Source organism: Lytechinus variegatus, chromosome 4, assembly GCF_018143015.1.
Source record: "Lytechinus variegatus isolate NC3 chromosome 4, Lvar_3.0, whole genome shotgun sequence".
NCBI lineage: Eukaryota > Metazoa > Echinodermata > Echinoidea > Temnopleuroida > Toxopneustidae > Lytechinus > Lytechinus variegatus.
The window spans coordinates 55,278,826-55,302,527 of record NC_054743.1 but is presented as its reverse complement, the minus strand read 5'-3'; the positions used below and the strand labels follow the sequence as shown (position 1 = coordinate 55,302,527).

General features: G+C 36.8%; 1 protein-coding gene across 1 annotated transcript; it reads right to left on the bottom strand.

Annotated features, from left to right (window-relative positions):
• Window positions 1–436: 436 nt before the first annotated feature.
• Window positions 437–19,363, bottom strand: LOC121414354. Its single transcript, XM_041607509.1, has 5 exons — window positions 18,569–19,363; window positions 17,893–18,056; window positions 17,173–17,438; window positions 14,695–16,277; window positions 437–1,132 (listed from the first exon to the last, which is right to left on the bottom strand). The coding sequence occupies exons 1-5, from the start codon at window positions 19,349–19,351 to the stop codon at window positions 926–928; spliced, it is 3,003 nt and encodes a 1,000-aa protein (XP_041463443.1). The 5' UTR covers window positions 19,352–19,363; the 3' UTR covers window positions 437–925.
• Between the last annotated feature and the right edge of the window lie 4,339 nt (window positions 19,364–23,702).

Genomic DNA, 23,702 nt, shown 5'->3' with positions numbered 1-23,702 from the left:
TGGCGTAAAATTGTAATTATTTCTGAACTATCAGGTTTACATGTTACAGCCATACTGTTTTTATAGATTTATGGCCAAAGCCAGGCAACGACAGTTTTTATATCAATTAATTAATTGGTTGATCAATAATTTATTTCATTTGATATTGCAACAGAGAATGGTATCGAATTGAAACCTACTGGAAGGCAAACCTTGTTGTTGAAAGCTCCTTCACTAAATGAGTGATACATTAATACAGAAATGAGTATGTATAACAATTCATCAAATTTCGATTAATATTCTGTCAATATTAATAACTTTTAATTGTATCGATAATGTTTATTTTTTATTTTCTCTCTGATATCAGGAAAATGAGGGTGGATATCAACATGATTTGACTTCTACACGTAAAAAGGGCCAACATTGAACAAAACGTTACACAAACAAAATAGAACGTTACAAGGACAAGATATATAAAGAAAACTATAAAATAAATAAAAGAATGACAGCATGATGCAAGACCGGGATATTTAACAAATCATACAACAGCGGACAAAACACAACAAGTTTAATTAAGCACACAAATTAAGAACTGCACGAGATTAAAAGAAAATACCGAGAATAGAGCCAGGAAGGGACAGAGACAAGAAAAGCGAAATTAAGCATATCATGTGATTAGAGGGAAAGGGAGGGAGAAGGGAGAGAGCAAGGGGGATGAATGCGGAATAACGGAAAATCACCGAAATATCTTTAGTAGCCTGAGCGAGAGGATTGTAATACCTTTGATAGTAAATAGCGATCAACATTCATCAGTAATGTTCTCCATTTATGTCATGCAGATAGACGCAGTTATGATTACCACCATTTCTGGTATTATGTATAATTATATATTACCAAAACATATTAATTACAATTACTTTAATTGACATTATATTATACGAATTTGTTATATGGAAAAAATCATTGTTAAACGTACCTTTGTATCAGTGGCGTTCAGAGCAAGCACCGAGTAGAACATATCATGCATGTGTGCATCCGCTCTGCCTCTAGGCATTTCGATCGTCACAGATCTCAGGGTGTTTGAGGAGAACATGAATTCAGCCAGGTCCTCTGAAGCAGTCCGTCCACACGGCTTTTCAATTTCCAGATTTTCCTAGTACGCACAGTATTTATGAGAAAAAGATCAATTCATAGTATGTGGAGATAACCAAACATCAGTTTCATCTGATAGTTTAATATCACATATTGTCCAATCTATCTAATTCGTTTTATGTCATTCATAAATATATACCAAACCAATGTAAATGAAATAAACACCAAAATGAAAGTGGCAAGAAAAGCTGAATAAATAATAAAATGCTAAATAATATTAATAATAATAATGGCTGAATAAATAATAAAAGGCTAAATAATATTAATAATAATAATGATAACAATTATAGTAATATACTTCAAAGGTGTGCTTCGTCATATTATGTCAACGGATAATCTTGATAATAATTTCATGGCTGAGTTTACCAACAAACTAGAAGTAAGATCAGAATCATTTCTATTTTATCATAGATAAAAGTATTGCAACACATTGTATATACAACAAAAAAGTAAGTCCCCCCTAAATCAAATTGCTGTAACTTTTGAACGGAATTACTTTCAGATATGATATTTCGTAGATGGATTTCTACACTCATTAGGCAACTCCTGGGGTAATATCAAATTGATCGGTTGAGTCATGCATGAATAATCAAAGATTTAATTAAAAATGACCATTTTTGAAAGTCACAAGAATCGTGTTTCAGATTGTGCAAATACAATGTTGGACAAAAGTTGTTTTTTAGGTGAATTTTATGGTGTTATACTGGTTTACTATCCATCATTTAGCCACTCCACACACAATTTTGATATCGTATGTTCATGGTTGAGTGAGCACATTGTATTGCAGGGGCCGCGGAAGCAGGGTGAGGGGGTTCAGCCCCCCCCCCCACTTTTTCAAAAAGCATGTACAAAAATGTAAAAATGACCATACGATTGTGATTTTTGCATGGTCAGCCCCCACCCTCCCACTTTTGGCTCAGCTACCCCCCACCTCCCCCTCCCACTTTGAAAACCGTTCCGCGGCCCCTGTATTGTGACGTATCATCATAGGGGGTTATGGTAGTATCCTTTACAACTTGCTATAGATCATGTTAAAATTTGAAAATGTTGGTGGCTCCCCCGATTATAGGCCCTTCCCCCATTTAACATTCTGGGTCCACCACTAATTTGCCCATAAATTAAACTGATCATGAAAAATCGTTACGAAAAGAATACATTTATGCCGTATAAAAAGTATTCATTCCTAAGTTTTCGAATGTGCTCGCTCAACCATGAAAATGTTTTAAGTTCGAAAAGTGTGTGATGATAGATATGATGGATGATAAAACAAAAACATTTGAAACCGAATTTGCCCTCAATATGCACTTTATGTCCCTTTAAAATGAGTCTGTGACATTGAAAATACCAATTTTCCCACTTTGATGCGTGCTCACTCATCCATGAATAAACATATCGATTTCATTTTTGCACAGAATTCCGCCCATAGGTTAATAAACATTACTGCCAAATGACATTGCTAAAGACAGCCTTGAAAAAAAGTTCCACCATATTGAATGAGGGTTTACTTATTCTTAAACATATGCACTCATAATGTACACAAGTCTATGAGAGAAGAAGTCAAAATTTTCACAAATATGAAAAGAGGGTTTGTTTAATGGACGGTTTTTGCTACTTCTGCCAACAGTTTTTTTCATGAAACTTCGCACACGGCTTCAGAGTAACACTATCCAAAAGGCGCGCACACCAAAATAACCATTCAACACGGCAGAGAGTGGGGCCAAGGCTTTGAACTTTCTTCTCATTTGCATAATTTTCAAATATTATGTGCTCACTGATGCATTAAACATCGGGATTTTCATAAAAATCAAATCAAATGAACTATGCAAGGAGGTTTTTAACAGATATCCATAGTTACGAATTGCATTTTTTTCCAATAACGTAAAAAAGAGAGCATCACATTCCACATGTTCACTCAAGCGTGAATGTTTAATTAAACGCCTTTGAATCATTGAAGCATGTTAAATGGTCGTGAACATAACGAAAAAGTTGAGAAAAGATCATTTTCACTTACCAAAATGAAACAATACTTGTCTATGATATTTGAAAATCGTATTTTTGTGTTTTTAATAAATGTTCATTGAACCGTGAAACGATGAATATTGTTGAAGATACTCTTCCCAAAAATAACTGTCATCATATTCTTTCATTCTTACTGATATAAATGTGTAAAAAATCCAATTATTGCAAATTTGGACTTGTGTTTATTCAACCATGAAATTTAGCAAAAAAGTTGTATCGTACTTTAGAAAGTACCTTTTACAAGCCTTCTGACTATTTTTCATGAAGAGAATGTGGAATTAGTTCCAGTAAAATGGAATCAAAGTCATGATATTTGGCTTGTGACTTTTGAAAAGTGACGTTTTTGCCTTCTGGCGGTGCTCACTGAAGCATGACGTAAAATTCGTCCATAACATTTACTCAGAGGGTAGCCTATAAAATTACCTACACGCTCATGTAAAAATATATCAATAATTCGAATTTGTTCGGAAATTATTGATGTTTGTTCAAGGGGGGACTTACTTTTTTGTTGTGTATAGTTTTGTTTAATTTGTATTCAACATTTGTTACGAAATTTCGTTGATTTGTCTGTATTATCTATTATATTGAATATGTATTTTTACTTTGATTATATTTTGAAAAAAATGTTGAGCGGAAATAAATAAATCTGAATCTAAGTACTCCATGTTGTTCTGACACCATTTCGGTTGGTCAGTGTTTTTTTTTTCAATATTCGATCATTTAATTGACGAATGAACAATTTATTTCCATACATGCTTGAGAGAAAACGATTATTCTTCATTTTTTCAATATTACGACGCAGTCACTTCACTTTACTATTTAAAAATCCTTAGACATATTAACTTCGAGATGATTGTAACATTCCTTAACCGATATCGTAAATCCAATTCATGATATGTACTACATTTAAAAAAAAATATGTTTTATTTCCCAGTTCTTCTGATTAAGTCTTGCAATGGGATACGTAGAAACGCAAATTTGACAACCTAGCAAAGAACCTGGATTGTTGACTACTAGTATTTTATTATTCTCATAATCCCTAGATTTGGGGCCTATTTGCATAAAAAGGGACACGGGCCCTAATTGCAAGAAAATGTTGATTTATTTATTCACTCATCTGTTATTAACCTCGTATTTTTTATGAAAGTACAAAAATAGCAATCCATAAATACTCCATCCATTCAAAGTAAGTAACTATTCTCTACTACTTACTTGACACACATAGCAACACCTACATGATTCAAATTAGAGCATTCGTAACTCTTTGTCTCGACGGGATGGTGTGTTTTATTTTCGACAATTTTTAAGTTCCCAGTCTAGCAAGAATATTTACTCACAATCTGATAATGTTGATCATCCAAAGGGGCCATTAATTATATCATGTTCACAGTTGATTAAGTTGTATTGATCATATTGGGAGTTCAATTTATCTGTCAACATTACAACGCAAAAGGTCTACCAAATATTTCAGAAAAAAAAAACATTAAGATTATACCAAGTTTTCTCAATTGTAATCACTTTTGGTGATAGGCCCTACAATTTATTCTCCTCATGAATATTTGAGTTATTTGTGATTTGTTCACAAAGCAATGTATTGTTTGGCAGCCCTTGTTGCACCCACAAATGTAATAACGCCCACAAATGTAATAACACTTTACCCACAAATGTAATAATTTTTGATCGCCCACAAATGTAATAATGACTTTACCCACAAATGTAATAAATTTGAAGGGATTTTTGGCAAATCCGTTCTAAACAAAAATCCTATAGTAATGCGTTCATATAGCACAAAAGTGCAAAGTCTTTTTTTTCAGACCGGGTTAATAAAACATCAAAGTACAAGTCCAAAGTCTTTTTTCCAGACCCGGGTGTTTCAAAAATTGTAATATAAATCCAAAGTCTTTTTTCCAGACCCGTTTGTTAAAAAAAAATAAAAGTCCAAAGTCTTTTTTTGAAAGACCCGGTTGTTTAAAAAATTGTGATATAAGTCCAAAGTCTTTTCTCCAGACCGGTTGTTTAAAAAATTATAATATAAATCCAAAGTCTTTTTTCCAGACCCGGTTGTTTCAAGAATTTTAATAAGTCCAAAGTCTTTTTCCAGACCCAGTTATTTCAAAATTTATAATATAAGTCCAAACTAAGATACGATAATGATATTCCTGTGGAAAAAATGGGAAATGAGTTTAGTCTTTTCTCCAGACCCAGTTAATTAAAACTGGTGGAATTAATGTCTTTGTTGTTGTTTCAACTTATACGGTGTATATTGTGAATATGTGCACTAAGAGTAAATTGAGAATCAAGCGTAGTCTTTTCTCCAGACCCGGTTACCTGTTATTTAAACATTATGAATAACAGTTTAAAAACAGTATAAAGACCCAATAATCTTATTAATGCTGGATATAGCGTAGTCATTCAGCCCGACCATTTTTTCTTAAAAAAACGCTAATAGTAAGAATTTAAAAAAATTAAAGTCTAAGACCAAACAAATCTTCAACCGAAGAACCTGTTTTAAAAGAGGTTTAGAGTGTTGTCTTTATTCCAGACCTAAAACAGTTACGAAAAAAAATCTTCTAACATAAGACCTTATATTCTTATTCTCGTGGAATAACACGAGTTTTAAAACGTACTCTTTCCTCCAGACCCGGCTATTAAAAAAAAGTAACTGAAAAACTTCAAATCTAAGACCAAATTTCCAAAGTTTCACCCAGTAAAAATATGTCTTTTTTAAAATAATACTACTACCCCTACAAAACATTGTAATAACGCGTGGGTAAAGCAGATATCCTTTCTCCAGACTTGGTTACTATTTGAAAAATAAAATAGTTTTTACAAATATTCTAAAACGAATACCTAATAATCTAATTACTGTGGAACAACATGAAGACCGATTGTCGAAGATCGACTTTCCTCCAGACACAATTATTTTAGGAATAAAAAATCAATAAAACTCAACCCCAACAACGAATCTAAGAACCAACAATCCTCCAAATTAAGACCATGCATGTAGAAAAGCACATGTTTAGAGCGTTGTCTTTATTCCAGACCCGGTGATTTAAAAATGATTTAAACAATCCTAAAAACAAAAGACTCATATTCTTATTCTTGTGGAATAACACGAGTATTATGCTTAGTCTTTCGACTGGACCCGGTTATTCAAAACATAAACAAATATTGAAAAAAATGACAGCTCAGACCAATCTTCAAAATTAAACCCACTTAAAATGCTTGGGCTTAGAGTGTTGTCTTTACCCCTCACCGACGTATATTATAACTTCTGAAACGACCGGGTATGAAAAAAAAGACTTTGGACTTGCATTATAATTTTTGAATTAACCGGGTCTGGAAAAAAGACTTTGGACGTATATTATAATTTTAAAACAACCGGGTCTGGTAAAAAGACTTTGAACTTTTGTGCTACATGAACGCATTACTATAGGATATTAGTTTAGAACGAATTCGCCAAAAATCACTTCAAATTTATTACATTTGTTGGTAAAGTGCATTATTACATTTGTGGGTAAAGTGTTATTACATTTGTGGGCGTTATTACATTTGTGGGTAAAGTGTTATTACATTTGTGGGCGATCAAAAATTATTACATTTGTGGGTAAAGTGTTATTACATTTGTGGGCGTTATTACATTTGTGGGCGATTATTACATTTGTGGGTGTAACAGCCCCCCCCCCCAAAAAAAAAAAACAACTTCCTTTTAACTTGAGAGAAACGCTGTGAACAAAAATAAGTACAAAACACGTAGCATATCCATGTTTAATTTACGGCCTCGTAAGGGCGGGCCCTGTTACAACCGATAATGTCGCACCAACGCATAATGTCGCAGCAACGCATAATGTCGCAATCTGCGACATTATGCCAAGAGCGTCCGACGCATAATGTCGCAGTCAACGCATAATGTCGTAGTTTTTCTAACGCATAATGTCACATGTCGCAACGCATAATGTCGCAGCAAATCGTTAACGCATAATGTCACATGTCGCAACGCATAATGTCACAGCGGTATTTTCTTCAGGACTTGAGCTACAGATAAGATATAAAACATGCTTTTACTTAGTATTTTGAGACACGGAAATGAGAATGAAATTATTTTGAAATCAGGATTACTCTTTGTATGGATATTTGTCGCTTTATTGCCATTTCGTCTACTACCTTTTCCCCACTATCGCATGGTCTGATATCATTTCGTCTACCATTAGTTAGTCAACTATCAACATAGTCCAATAACCATTTCGTCTACCATCTCGTCTAATAGCCAGTTGGTCTAATAGCCGTTGTGTTTATTATCATTTAGTCTAATTGTATTTTTTTCAGCTGGTCCAATATCCATTTTGTCCAATATCATTACGTCTATTACCTTTTGGTCTAATAGCCAATTGGTCTAATAACCACTTGGTGTATTCTCATTTTCGTCCATGTTCCATTTGGTCTAACTTCAGTTGGTTCGCTATCACTTTGTCTAAATCCATTTCGGCTAATACTCATTTGGTATCGTTGCCACGGGTCCAATCACCAATAGGTCCAATCATTGGTTCTAGGACAATTACCCCACGGACAATCACCCTTCCGGACAATTAATCCCTGACAATTTTACCCCCCGGACAATTACCCCCTGAGGACAATTACCCCCCGAGGACAATTACCCCCTGAGGACAATTACACCCCGGACAATTACCCCCTAGAAAATTACTCCCTAGAAAATTACTCCCGGACAACTACCCCCTGTAAAACTACCCCGAGGACGATTACCCCCTGAGGACAACTACCCCTAGGACAATTTCCCCCCGGACAATTACCCCCTGGACAATTACCCCCGGACAATTACCCCCTGAACAACTACCCCCCGATGACAATTACCCCCGGACAATTACCCCTTAGGAAAATTACCCCCCCCCCGAGGACAATTACCCCGGATAATTACCCCAGAGGACAATTACCAACGGGAACAATTACCCTGCCCCGGGGACAATAACCCCCTAGACAAAGGGAGTGCACAGAGTTAGGGCCTAAATAGAAAAATTACAAGTCGTTCTTGTGTATATTATCTTTGCATATTTTTTTTTGCTTACTTTATTAAAACTAAAGCCACATCTTAATCTGGAATGTGCACCAATTGTTTCATAATTCTTAGCTTCTTGTTAGATGAATTGTTTTAAAATAACAGGTTTATAGGTTCTTCTTGTCAAAGTAGTGTTGATGGTTTGCGTTACCGACTTTCAATATTTCTACCTGTGAAGGAGTCTTTTTAATGTTTAATCTATTTTCGTGATTTTTTCCTGAAATTAAACCCCAAATTAATCAAGAAAAAAAAATCAGATCAGTTGGAATCAGAGAAATTAGGCATTTGTGATTATTACGTCTAATCGTGTCTTTTCATGAATGTTCAATTGTTCTATGAAAACTTAGTATGTGGGCCAGTTTACACATTTTCTGATGTACATATGCGTAGCTATATAGCGCAAGCCCCCACCCCCATTTTTCATGATGCAGAAGGCATTGCTAAACAAAAAAAAGAAAAAAAAGGCGGAAAAGGAAGAAAAAAAGGAGAAAATGAGAGAGAGGGAGCGAGAAAAAGGGAGAAAGAGCGATATAAAAGAGAAAGTTATTAACATAAGATAAAGTAGAAAATTTATTGAAAACCTGTGCCACCGACCCAGACCATTATAATGGTTCACGCCCGGGGGGGGGGGCACTCAGTATATAATAATGTGCAGAGGAGGGGACCCCCATTTTTACACTCAAATTTCCGTTCCAAGGCATGGCATCTTTGTCTTATTGAGAAAAAGAACAAATAAAGCCGCTCCAAGGCAAAACATTTTCTTCTTATCGAGAAAAAAGAAGAAAGAAATCCGCTCCAAAGCTTGTCACATTTTTCGTTAAGCCGTTCCGGTCGCATTGATCTGCTACAATGAGCTGCAATTTTGGTGAAATGCGGCCGCAGAGCGCTGTCCGACCATCACCTCTGCGCGAGCGCACCCGGCGGACGTGCCGCCGGGCGAGCTACATCATGCACGCATGTCTGTTCAACAGGGATGCATCAGCACTGACACGCTAGCGATCCGTTCCAAGGACCCCGTTTTTTGTCTCGCCCGCGGCACACCCCTACCACTTTTTTGGTCGAGTGCCCCCTTCCCCCCTGGGGTCACGCTTGATTCGATGCCAGAGAGAAGGTGGGGGGATTTCCAGGGGGAATTGTTTGGCGGTAACTGTCTGGAGAATCATTGTCCTCGGGGGCATTTGCTGGGGGGGGGTAATTGTCTGTGAAATAATTGTCCAGGGGATGATTGTCCGGGGGTAATTGTCCGGGGGGGTAATTGTCCTCGGAGGCTAAATGTTAAGAGGTGGTTGTCCGGAAGGTGATTTTCTGGGGGGTAATTGTCCTAGAACCGGTGATAGGACCTAATGGTGATTGGACCCATGGCAACGATACTTAGCCGAAATGGGTTTAGACAAAGTGATAGCGAACCAACTGAAGTTAGACCAAATGGAACATGGACGAAAATGAGAGTACACCAAGTGGTTATTAGACCAATTGGCCATTAGACCAAAAGGTAATAGACGTAATGATATTGGACAAAATGGATATTTGACCAATTGAAAAAAATACAATTAGACTAAATGATAATAAACACAACGGCTATTAGACCAACTGGCTATTAGACAAGATGGTAATTAGACGAAATGTAGACGAAATGATATCAGACCATGCAATAGTGGGGAAAAGGCAGTAGACGAAATGGCAATATCTATACAAAGAGTAATCCTGATTTCAAAATAATTTCATTCTCTTTTTCGTGTCTCAAAATACTAAGTAAAAGCATGTTTTATATCTTATCTGTAGCTCAAGTCCTGAAGAAAATACCGCTGTGACATTATGCGTTGCGACATGTGACATTATGCGTTAACGATTTGCTGCGACATTATGCGTTGCGACATGTGACATTATGCGTTAGAAAAACTACGACATTATGCGTTGACTGCGACATTATGCGTCGGACGCTCTTGGCATAATGTCGCAGATTGCGACATTATGCGTTGCTGCGACATTATGCGTTGGTGCGACATTTGGGACCTTTCGCAATCATCACCGACGCTAATTTAGGGTCCCCTAACACAAATGTTAACGCTTAATCATACACTTGATTTTTAAGATTGATCGTACATTTTAGTCAATAGAATTAAACGTAGAAAACTGTTCTACAATCAATGCTAAGCTTTGTGTTACCGGGGGATTACAGGCCCTACAGATCTGCCTTTCGTGTGCAAAATCCTTTCCCGCGACACCCGCACCGTATGTGCATGTATATTACGACTGATGGCTGGAGATATTCGAAATGCAGGACCTAAAAGAAATTATGACATGGATAAGAAAGTGGTTTTTCAAAAAAATCGACTCCATATTTAGAGAGGAAAAACTTACTGAATGAAGGCTTAGATATAGATCATTACAGTCCATCGAATCGATATTGCATTTAATGTGGATTATTGGTGGATCACTGGCAATTGATTTCATGAGGTTAGATCAACCTCTCCAGCCGAACATTTCATTTCGCATGCGTTGATACACGTATGTACACATCATGCAATACGTTTGACCAGGGACGTGTTGACCTCGCGGGTTTCTTTTGTTTCTTTTGTTTAACCCTTCTACACAAACGATATGCCTCTAGCACACGATGTAATGGGCATTATGTTTTATACTTTCCGCAGAAATGTGGATTAGATTCAAATTCCGGGGGGACCACTTTCATTGATGAGTGGATACCAGGCACGACCATGGGGTTTCGAACAGTACCCCGCTAAACAAGGGAAGCAATTAATCATTTTTCAGATTATGAAAATGCATCTCTTAACAAGTGTGAAACCCTACAAGTATTGGATATGTATCATTTTTTCAGCATTTTAAACATCGTTTTGACACCTTTATAACGTTACATAGGTCTATACGTAATGTACTTGCCCACTCTGTCCCCTTTTACGCGTGCTCGCTCTTGGTGTCCACTAATCAATGGAAGTGGGCCCCCCGGGCGGCCTCTCGAGCTCTAGGAGGAGTCAAATGTTGATTTGGAAAGTCGTCCTCAATCGGATATATCGCTGTTACCATAGTAGCAACCAGAATTTTGCACACGAAACGCATATTGAACGTTTCTGTCGCAGATGCGAAACGAAAAAAAAAATCTCATGTCACACAATTTGCATTGCCGGCCAGAGTTTTAAGACGGGCCCAAATGTCTCTTCCAAAGCCAACTACCGTTGTAAATTAGCGTCTGCGTCCTCAAACGAAAGGTCGGGATTATCGGTTGACACAGGCCCGATCCCCACAGTTGTACATGGTTGTAAGCAAACTACGCTACCCCAACTACACGTGCATCAAGACATTCTCCAGCACATGGGGGTCCTGCATTCCATCAACAGCTTGAGGATTACCATATGCGCACAAGTAGGCCGTAAAACAATATTTGTTTTTCAGGCCTTAATATCAACAGATTTCTAGCTCTCATTAATATTAGATTGATAAATAAGGCAATAGTTTCATTAATTCCTTATAATAAAAGTGTCCCTTTTTCAGAATGGAATATTAATATCGACAAGTTTCATCTTGCGCTTAGGAAGAGAAATAGGAAAATGGTACAGCAATTTTCATATGATGAAAAAAATTAATATACTTGCAATTTCCCCGTGTGCTTGGTCTAAAAATAATCTAAATAAAATCGGCTCGCGCTTCGCGTTTGCATCATTTGTGAAGTACAATAGATATCCATTTCACGATTTTCCTACGATGCTTGAAATAGTGTTAAGATTAACCCTTTTCAGATAGCCATAATGTTTTTTTTTCAGCTCGCACTCGCGCATTATTGTTATCATAATAAAGGAATTTCGAATTCCCAGATTCTAGGTCTAAATCTCAAAACCATGCACACTTAATAGATACGCAGTTTTTTTTCTTTATTAAAATGTGCTTGAATTATCCTGTTTCACATTAAAATATCAAAAATTTTCTTCTAGCACTGCGCTTGCATTATTAATGAAGGAAGATTAGTCATCCTTTTTGTGATTACGAAATCTGAATAGTGTGTCACATGTTTAGGTCTAATGATAACTGTTTATTTGTATACCTATCCTGTTTCTGATGACAAAAGTGCTTAGAATATCAAATTTTTAGGTCGAAATGACAAAAAAATTCAGCACGCTCTTCGCGCTCGCATTATTTGATTGTTAAAATATGTATCGCTTTCAATAGTAACTGCAAACATCAGTAGGTCTGTTTTCCCATCAGGCCAGAACGGATACCAGAAATTTCTGCTCGCGATTCGTGCTCGCAGTGATCATTTAGGTACATACACATCTTATTCACGATCACAATCGTTGCTCAAAATATTAAATTGTCAGGACAAAATACATAAAATTTCCTTTAAAAATGTGTTCGCGCTTCGCGCTCGTACAATTCAATTAGGCTTAAAAAAACCCTGAAAAACGTTTGGAAATCTGAGTTTGGCCATTATTTCTCCCGAATTTCAATTTTACACAATGCATATTTGACATCATTCAAAAGATCACTTAATTCTCTTTAAATTGATACCATGCTCGTTATGATCAAGCCATCACAAAAAGAGCAGGACTCAAAAGTGTTGGATGAGGTCTGAACTGAAAAGCTGCAAAACAATCAGAAATGGTCATAAAAGGTCAATACAAAACATGATTCTTTTGTCTGTGTCAATAGAGATGAAAATCCACTCAAATAAAGCCCCTGCTTCTTCATTTGCTATGTTTTATTGTGGTTTATGCATGTGATGGTTCTGTGAAATAACATGGTTTGAGTCGTGGTTCGAAATACCCATGCATGTTGTTTGTTATATGTTTGCTTGTGCAGAGGTGTGTTTGATTCCATGTTAATGTTGATGTTTAGGTGCATGAAAACAATTAAAAGAAACTGCTGAGAAACTCACTCATCACCAGAAAAAAGAACAGCCACTGCACCTCCATGTGAACCATAATCATATTATATAGGGTATCGTTTTAAATAGAGTTAACTGATCTATTCATTGATATTAATTACAAATTGACAATTATTAAAACAGGGGAGGGATTCTCGATCAAACTCAAAACAAACAGCAGAGTAACTCATTCATCACCATTGAAAAAAGCACAGTGACTTTCAATATTGTGTCATTTTGCAACTTTTGAATTTACACCTTGCCCCACATTTCAAGGCACTGCACCTCCATGTGAACCATAATCATATCATGTAGGGTATCATTTTAAAGAGAATGAAATTATCTTTTTATGTTAATTCGATATCGATATTTACTAAAAAAAAGGAGGAGGGACGATCGATGAAAGTCAAATTTCCAAACTTTTTTGAGGAGTTTATATGAGATTATGATTTATTTATGTTTTGTGAGAATAAAGCGAACAAGTTACTGTTAGGACTACCCCTTCAAAGAAACAAATAAAAATCAACTTTGAGCGGCCGATCGGGGAAAATATGGGTAATTTGCGAAAGCTGGATTCGCCCCTGATTACATTTGAGTCATATCTGCATACCCGAGGCTTAACTCTTGTACGTTTAAAGGAGAATGAAACCTTTGGAATGAGACAGCTTGCGTGAAAACAGAAAAATCAAAGAAACAGATCAATGCAAGTTTGAGAAAAATTGGGCAAATAATAAGAAAGTTATGAGCATTTGAATATTGCGATCACTAATGCTAAGGAGATCCTCAAATTGGCAATGCGACAAAGATGTGTGATGTCACTTGTGAACAACTCTCCCCATTACTTTAGTATATATTTCACTTAAATCGCCTCTTTTACCACATCGATCAGTAGATCATGTGTTTTTTTCTATAGGAGGGCATGTAATACAGATTTTTAAAGAATAAATCATGGATAAAGAGTTTGTATCACCATAAGAAAAAGCAAAACGAGACATTTTGTGGGTATTTTATAGTCGATCAAAGGAAAAGTTGTTCACATGTGACATCACACATCCTTGTCGCATTGCCAATGGGAGGATCTCCATAGCATTACTGATCGCAATATTCAAATTCTCATAACTTTCTCAATGCTTGTCTGATTTTTCTCAAACTTTCTTTGTTTTTATTCTTTGATTTTTCTGTTTTGACAGAAGTCTACTTGTTCCAAAGGTTTCATTTCCCTTAAAGAACAACAAAACAAAATACATGTATATACACGTTTTGTATTACTTTTCCCCCTCCTTCTACGTTTTGTTTGTTTTTAAATAGTTATCTAATAAATTTTATCAAATATTTGAAATTACATTATTCTTTTTGCGTCATCTGATTTCTTTTACAAGGGGTGTATTTTTTATGACAGATATAAAATAAATAACAGTGAAATTGGGCCGAGTGATGTTCTATGAATGTTTTATGTTTTTGAGGAGCAGTACTCTTTGGTCTCGTTTGTTTTGAATATTGCGGGTAGAAAAAAGAAATAAGAAAAAATAATATCTAGGCTTTTACAAATTATATCTTCGAATTAAGAGGGTGTGTACTTTTTGTTGAAATTATTTACCACTTTACGATGATTCATGATGAAGATATGTCCTGAAACCGTGTGGCCCTGCATATCTGCCCTGATCTCAAGTGTGTTGCTGGATGAAGTCGATAGATGATCTGCGACAGCTCTGGCCACTGTTTGGTCTTGACTCTCATATGCTACATCAACAATGTAGTCATCATCGTTACGCCCATATCCCATTGACCGTGTTGACGTTGTTGCTATTAGACGAGTTATGATATCCGATCCGACCTCCTTCTGTTGGGCCGAAGTGAAGTACAGAAGCTCGCGGAATTCACGTGCATTTCCGACTATATCTTCCATCAACCTGTCGTACTCGCTTCTGTTTGAGTTATGAAGAGATGCAAGATACATCCCTGATAGATACTCCTGAAACAGCTTATGGGGAAACTGCACAGATGAGTCTGCGGAATGTGCGTGATACATTCTGCTTCTCCTCTGAAGGATCGGTGCTTGTTTAGTGAGTACTCCAACTTGACAACCTATTGTCACACACCCGGGCCACCTCTTGAACTCTTGTTCAGTGAACACCAATCGCCTTTCCATGAGCCCCTGGAAGGCAAGACAACCGATGTTGGATAGATGGAGAAGTATTTCTGCACGCTGTACACGCCATTTTTTGTCTATTGCGGACAGACCGAGCTTTGAGAGATAATGATCGACCAAGAATTGGACCATCTCATCGATCAGCTGAGAAAATGTTTGCAACTTCGACATTGCTATGCGACGTTCTCCATCGAATTCTTTCCACATGATACACAGCATAGCTGTGTATATGGGGTATGGAGCCATGTTCTCTCTGATCACATCGTTATTTGATATAAATCGATTCAAATCTTCAGCCGAAGTTGTGTCTGGATGGAAGAACTTGGTGACGTAGGAAGATAGATTTTCATCAGAGAAACCTTCCACGGCAATGAAGGCATAAAGCTTTCTAAGCTCTTGAATCTTCCGTATCTCATCTGATCTCCATCGTCTTGATGTGATTAGTACTTTCCCTGACTTGAATAGCCGATTCAGGATGATAAGGGCGATTTGGTAACAGCTATCAAGATCGCCAGCAAACTCGTCAAAACCGTCCAGAACGAGAAGGACGTCTGTCTGATGGGAAAAGACATACTTGTTTAGCTGCATGGCTGTAACCATATTGTCGTCTGGGAGGTAGGACTTTATAATCTCTCCAATAGTCTTATCCTTTACTTCACGAAGGAGGACGAGAAGTACAAGTTTGAAATCTTGGTAGCCTGCTCCATGAATCCAGTCCCAAACGATCTTTGCACAGAGAGTTGTCTTCCCCACACCACCTTCACCTTCAACCAACAAGCGTTGAGGAAAGACTCCGTTTACCTTGGTCTTGAGGAGGTCTTCGTAGAGTAGCGGCGTCTTATGCTCAGTTCCCTTATCTTCCTCCATCAACGTCAGATTTGTGAAAATCCGCTTAAATTCAAGTATAAGTCGGCTGTTCAGTGGATCGGCTTGAATTTGACAGTGGTGAATGGCCGAATATTTCTTGACCTCTTTGATGACCCGTTGGAATTCATCTTCCGTCATTGATGGTATGTGATCTCCGGCCTTACCTGTAATGAAATAGAAAATAAAATATATCAATTACAAAGGAATGCATTCCTTTATGAATGTCACTGAATGTCTTGAAGTTCTTGTTTTGTGCCATATTTATATTTTCATCTCATTTTGATGAAATATTTTTTTTGATTTTGGGTAAGTTTTTTTAGTTTCGTTTTTATATTTGCACCTTATTTATATTTTCATCTCATTTTTATGAAATATCTTTTTTGATTTTGGGTAAGTTTTTTAGTTACGTTTTTAATATTTGCACCTTATGACTCAGATTGAAGAACAACTTTGGTGTCTTGCAATCATTAGTAAGATTTTGTTTTTTTTTGTATGAATGAACTGATTAATAAGATTTTTTTTTATATTTGTAAATATTTTCAATGCTGTTGTTTTGGGGGTCATTCTCTATAAGGGTTTTTTTATGTCCTTAACCATATTTTGTACCATTTGTTGCATAATTATGTACACTGTGTGATTTGTATATACATATTTTTATGGTTGAATAAAATTGAGTTGAGGTTTGGTGGTTCGGATCCGAGCCATGGTGTGTTTTCATTATGCAAGAAATTTAGCCACACAGTGCTGCACTCGACCCAGGTGATATGAATGTGTACCCAGCATGATTAATTCCTTGAATGCACCAAATGTCTGTGATGGTAGCTCGAGCTAAAACCGAGGTAATGATAGCAAGCGATTTTCATCCTAAGGCAAAAAGCGCTTTATAAATCAAGTTATTTTTATACTAAAATTATACTTATATTACTTACATCGTTTTCAAAATTGCCTATCGTTATTGTAATCATCAGCATAACAATCATTAATAATCTTTATCATACATTGTAAATCAGCATCAGTATCCTTTCTCTGCATAGGAGTAATAAAAGTGGTGGTAATAACCTTTCTGTACACTGTCGGCAAGCTGTACCAGACCGATGTCTTTTAACTTGTTGGACAATGTCTCCCTCGCCTCACTATCTCGTACTGTCTTCAGCCATTCATAAAGCATCTTATAGGTAGCTTGCATTATGTTCCCAATGTTGTCTTCCTTGAATCGACTTAGATGAGCCTCAGTGAATCCTAAAGCTAGTCCAACCTTCCTGAAGTCTGATGGATCCATACCGTCAGCAAGGAGATGGAGTTCGAACTCAGTTAGATTCCCAGGCCTAAACCATATACAAAGACACATGAGTGGCTAAGGGATATTTTTGTTTTCAATTAATTTTAAAGGAAAAAAAATGTATATATTATTAAAACATAGAAGTATTTCACATAAATCCTGTTAGGTTTGGCATTTCTCAGAGATGAAATATGAAAGAAAATATACTATAGCTGGCCATGCAGACTGGAAAATGATCATGTTCAATGAGATATGTGTACACATAGGCACTTGATATACGGTACTCTGTCGATATACTTTTGGATTCAAACCGTCATGAAAATATTGCGAACCGGCGATTGGTATAACACTCCGTCGTAAGGCAAAGGAGACTATTTTGATCGTCCTTTAATGTACTCATAATGGCATAATATATTAGAACGTATTAATGTATAATACAATAGTATAGTGTTGGTGATAATGATAATGATGATGATGATGAATTATTTCAATTTTCTTACTGGGTATTTGGACCAGGATTTTTCTCCACGTCACCGGACCTCAGGAGGAGCAAGTTGGTCATACCAGATAAGAATGAATTCCTTTGTGTTTCATCTGATCCACTGCTAGGTAAACGTGATCTACTGACTGAAGATATTGTTGCTCCACAAAGCTCTGCAATCTCCTAAAACGAATAGAAGTACATATGACAGAAAGACCATTCAAATAATAAACAGATTACCTTACATAATGCTATATAGTTTTTTATGAAATGAATATCCTTCCGACTCATTTTGTTTCAAACGATGTTAACATACCTAAAGTGTAAAAATATTATCAAACTTGGTAACTTTAACTTTATTTCATTCATTTTTTCCGAATAGTGCTTCTGCCTAATTAAACATTAATTTTATTCGAAAACTTAATACAGTGTCAAGATATCAACATGGTTCAGTATTTTTGAATGTAAACTACATATATAAGAAAAAATAGCAATGAAATTCGTCACACACGTTATATGCTGAATAATTTCTAGGTAAACTTGTTACGTAAAAATAGAAATTGTTACAATTTTTTAAGGCAAACGCTAAGACACATTTTTTTTTCTAGTTAGCTGGTAACGATGTATCCCTAAATATTCTTAATGATAAAAAGATGGTTCAAGATAGAGACACCTTCTTTTAATATTAGACATACCCTCGGGCACAGTGTGTGTTCAGCGTTGTTAGATTTATCCAGTTGAGAAACAGGTAAAGTTTTGTTATCTATCTCAGAGGTAAAAGGGTTCGATATCTCCTTGTCCTGCTTGCCGCCATCTTGATGGCCAGCGAAGTGTGTAGCTACTTGTAAATATACCTCCGATGTGCCACCACCTTGGTCTTGTTCACGTATTTGAGTTGAATTGTGGAGGTTAGCATGTGATTCGCGATGAATAGTTATGTATCTCAGGTCCAACTCGTCTAGGTCACATGGCTTGGTAGGTTTGGTGTCAGAAGGATCAGGGACAGGAGTGGATCTCTCCTTGGTTGGACTTGTTGGATGTGTTGCAAGTGTACGACCATCAGCACACTGAGACCCATCCTGAGCGATGTGATCTGGGATTTTGGTATGACCCGAAGAGCCATTGTTCCCGACGGAAGAAGGCTGAGAACATGCTTCAACTTCGTTACTATTGACTACACGGTCACTTGAAGATTCAGTTTGGGTGAGATTCAGGTTTACATCGTTAGGAGGCGGAGGTTGGCGAGATTTTGCGTTACTAGTTTTGCCAATTTCACCAGTTGAAAAGACATTGAAAGACGATTTGTGGCGATTGCCTTTGTCATTTTCTTTTGAGTGTTCAGCTGCTTTCTTTGCCTTTTCAATTAATTTAAGACCGTAAACATACCTCCTCAGGTAGTAGAAGTAGTCATATACTTTCTGCTTACGGCGCATGTACGTGCCGATCCTGGCACGCCAGACACTGAGAGAGACAGGCATAGTGGCATCAGGAGACTGCGTGACAAAGTGATAAAAAACGCATTCGTAATGATGAATTCACTATGTCAAGTATTAGTCATGTTAGTATAAGCTTATAAAGCAACAAATGTATTTTTTCAATTGTTTTAACACTGAGCATATTGATTGATAGGAGTTTCTTAATTTCTAGTCACTTTTCATCTGCTTAATACCTGAATGAAAAACATATAAAGCGGAACAACCATAATATCAATGATATTATGGTTGTTCCACTTTTTATGTTTGACATTTTGCCTCCGACGAAGATTCTGCTAGAATCGAAAGCTTAGGCCCCTTTTGACTCTCTGAATATTTATACACTGTTAAAAACATACTAAATGCAGAAATATATCTAAAAAGAAGAAATTTTAGAAATAAAGAAATAAAAAATATAGAAATTCACAGAATCAAACAGTGCAGAAATCAGGACAAACACAAAAACAAGACAATCGCAGAAAATAATAAATGATAAAATATAATTGAACACAATCACAGAAATATATACCGAAAGAGAGAAAGTTTGAGAAATGTAAAGACTTCCACAGAATTTAATACCCCTTCAGAGACAACCGCAGAAATATAGACACCCAGAGAAATTTAGACAACCTCATAAAAATAATACAGACGTGTGTAACCAAAATAGAACAGAGTTACGAAGGCTAATCACAATCATGAATTCAAAATCTATTCTGGATGTGAACTCCAGTTAAGTTTGACTCAAATTATTTTACGAATTTTTCGTATGAAAGGCTTGACCTCCAAAACATATTTTGGAGGCGGAACCTACGTGACCTATCGAGCCCTTCCGTTAATAATACAATTGTCATTCACTCATCGTAGTTTGTATTTTTGATGCAGTGATTTGATTGGCAAGTCACCAAAGACCCAAACCGCCTTTGCTTGAGAATTCGAATTCAAATCATAGTTTTTAAGTGAGCGTGTGAAAGGTCCCATAATTCTAAAGACGAACAGCAATCGTCATGACAATTATCATACAATAAAGCATGGTATTCAATCAATCATTAAGCTCGTAATCAAAGTTATTCAAACAATAAACACCATATATTTCTGTTTGTTTCTTATTTAAGTAAACAATAACTTTGAAATTGTTGTTAATTCAGATAAATTGTTAACTAATATTCCTAAATCACTATCCGGCCTTAGGCAAAGTACGCCAATATCTTCCTCTCCTTGTCCTGACCTCTTTAAACGCAATAAGCCTAAAGTCCAATATAAATCAATAAGGAAAACAAAATAAAAATATGATTTAAAGGGGCAGTTCAATTCAATGTTCAATCAATACACCCCCCCCCCCCATATCTTCCAATATATATTTTTAACAACTTCAGATCTTCGATGGCATTTAATGGGATACTTTGTTACCTGACATGCTCTGACAATTTTGACAGTAAAGGCGCCAAGGAGTGTGTAAACTTACAAAACGAGTGCTAGGTGAAATAGCCAAGGGGGGGGGGGTCAAATTTGTACCTCTACCATTTTTACATTTAACTGTTTATGTGAATGGTCTTGTTATACATTTTACTTTTAGTGTTTCTTGAGTTCAAGTTTATCATTATTGGCATGCCATATCTTTTCAAGCGTATCAACCCAAATATAAATGGTGGACATATCCATCAATGTCTGAATGCTATACTAATCCGTTTACTTATTGGCTTATCATTCTTCTGACATGGAAAGTTTATTCAAGATGATAATATATACTAAAATAAACCACGATTTCGGTGAGCGTTAATAATGCAAAAATCTCCTTTTATGGCATATTCTATACGGTAATACAGTTGGGTCTTAGAGCTCATGATTTAATCTGATTTGCCAACTGTCTTAATTTTCTCTCCTGAAATGTATATCAAAATGCATTCCTTTAATTTTTTCGTTACTCCTTAGTATAATTTTGTACCTCGAATTTATTCTTATTATTAGTACCTAAATTACTCTGATGGATAATCGGATCGGGCTCTCCCTAGCCACTAACCCGTCTCTGTGGTCTAATGGTTAAGGCACCGGCGTTCAAAGCTGGGGGCCCTGGTTCGATTCCCAGCAGAGATATTTTCTTGGGCATCACCAATTTTTCCAAAGGGTAGATAGCTCTTGAGAATCTTGATTTACGCTACGCATACCATTGTTCTCTTCATCCAATTCTTTACAATATTTAAATAGAAAAGAGTTGCCAAGCTGTTGTGCATGATAAGCTTTACACATTTATATTGCTTCTTCCATGAATGTATATCCTTGTAACTTGTCCCAGTATGACCATTGAAACCATGGTTTTGACACCAAAATCATATCTCCAAGGCGGATATGAAATGAGCTGTCTATTTTAAGTACCAATGGCCATTTTAATCTCCGTTTTGGAAGCCATCTTGAAATTTTACGACACCAGACCAACTTGTCCTGATGAACCACTTCACTATTAAAAACCATTGAATAGAATCCTTATTAAAGTCATTTAAGTAAGGAATAGATGACGGTGGATTTTGGGACTATATACAGGCGACCGCACACCTTAAGATTGGTGTGCGACCCGATTTCAGAATAAAATGTAGTAGTATTTGTTGCTAACATTCAGACTTGGAATATCTTACTGTGCAATGTTTTAAATCATTATGCGAATACCTATGTTAAAATCTGTGACCCATGCTGTCATCCTCCTTAGAATAAAAGCAAATTTGATATCTAGTCGTAATGACGCCATAGCAGTCATACGATTGGCTACGATTTGAAACTAATTTTTTAAAAAACATGATAGTTCCATTCACATATTCAGAAAATGAGCAAAAAGCGATTTGTTCCAAAATCGGATCGCGAAAGGTCTGCGGTAGCGCTACGACAGCCATTTCGGCCGCCATCTTGGGTTTCCAAGTCAACAAATTCTATTACCACCCAGACCATGGAATATAAACCGAAATAGGATTCTAGGATGGGTAATGAGTGGTAATATCGATGTTCAGTGAATGGCATGAATGGTGGTCGATCATCTTGGACGCCATCTTGAAAATAGCTACTTTTCCGGATGCGGATTTCAATAGATTTTTAGTACGTTATTCCCGAGGTCAAGACGTAACAAAAACAGTTGAAAAACCATTGGTTACAATCATGGACCTACCACTCAGAGTGGTAGGTCCATGATTTAACATAGCATTATATGTTGGGAAGAGAGAAAGAATAGTTTGAGAGAGGGATTGAGAAAGAACTAAACGATAAATGAAAATAAATTTGATGATGAGAGGTGCATATGAAAATGATGTCCACAGATACACATCGGGAAAAGATGAGAGCTAGTGGTTGAGATAGATACAGGTAAATCAAGAAGGGGATAGAAAATGATGAAAATTAGAAAGGGGTTCCAGTATTTTGATAAGAATAGTCGTTTTCTTTCCTTTTCCTTGTTTCTTTCTTAGTCCCTTTCCCTCTCTCTTTCTCTCCTTCAGTAATTTTTATGCCCGCTATTTCATCTTTCTCAATTTTCCCATCCTTTTTAATTTCTCACCACTTATTCCTTCTCTTTATCCTTCTTTCTTTTATTTGCCTTCCACCTTCCCTCTTTTCTTTCTTTCTCACCTTTGCTTTTTTCATCACTTCTATTTTCTCTCTCTCTAGCTTCTTCTTCTTGTTTTAATTTCCATTTTACCGTTTCCTTATTTCTTTTCTTTGCCCCCCCCCCCATACATTAAAGCATATTATATCAATCATTAACGTCGTTATCAAAGTTATTCAAACAATACACAACATTTATTTCTGTTTGTTTCCTTTTTAAGTAAACAGGAACTTTGAAATTGTTGTTAATTCAGATAAACTGTTAACTAATACCCATTTCAGTAACTCGCTGGCCCGGGCCAGGCCCGGGCTAAGTCGTAAAATTTTGAGTTTATGAATGGTGCGGGCCAAAATAGCCCGCGCCAGGCTCGGGCTATTTTGGTGCTGCTTTTATCAGCACCAAGCCAGTGCCAGGCCCGCACCAGGCGCCGACCAAAGAGTTTGTGAACGGATAGCAGCACCAGGCCCAGGCCAAAATTCCTCACATGGTCAAAGGTCACACAATTCTGGCTAAAATAGTCCGCACCAAGCGATAAAAACTGCTTTTAGTAACTATAGCAGAGCCGCGCCGCTTTTACAATCACCCATTCAAAAACTCGGGCACGTACGGGCAAACTGTCACGGTAACTGAACACGCCATATACAAGAGCGGAAGTGCTCCGTATTCGCTGAATATTCGCGCGGTAAATTTGATGTACACGCGATGCGGAGGCACGGCCAGAATTGTGTGACCTTTGACCGTGTGAGGAATTTTGGCCGGGGCCTGGTGCTGCTATCC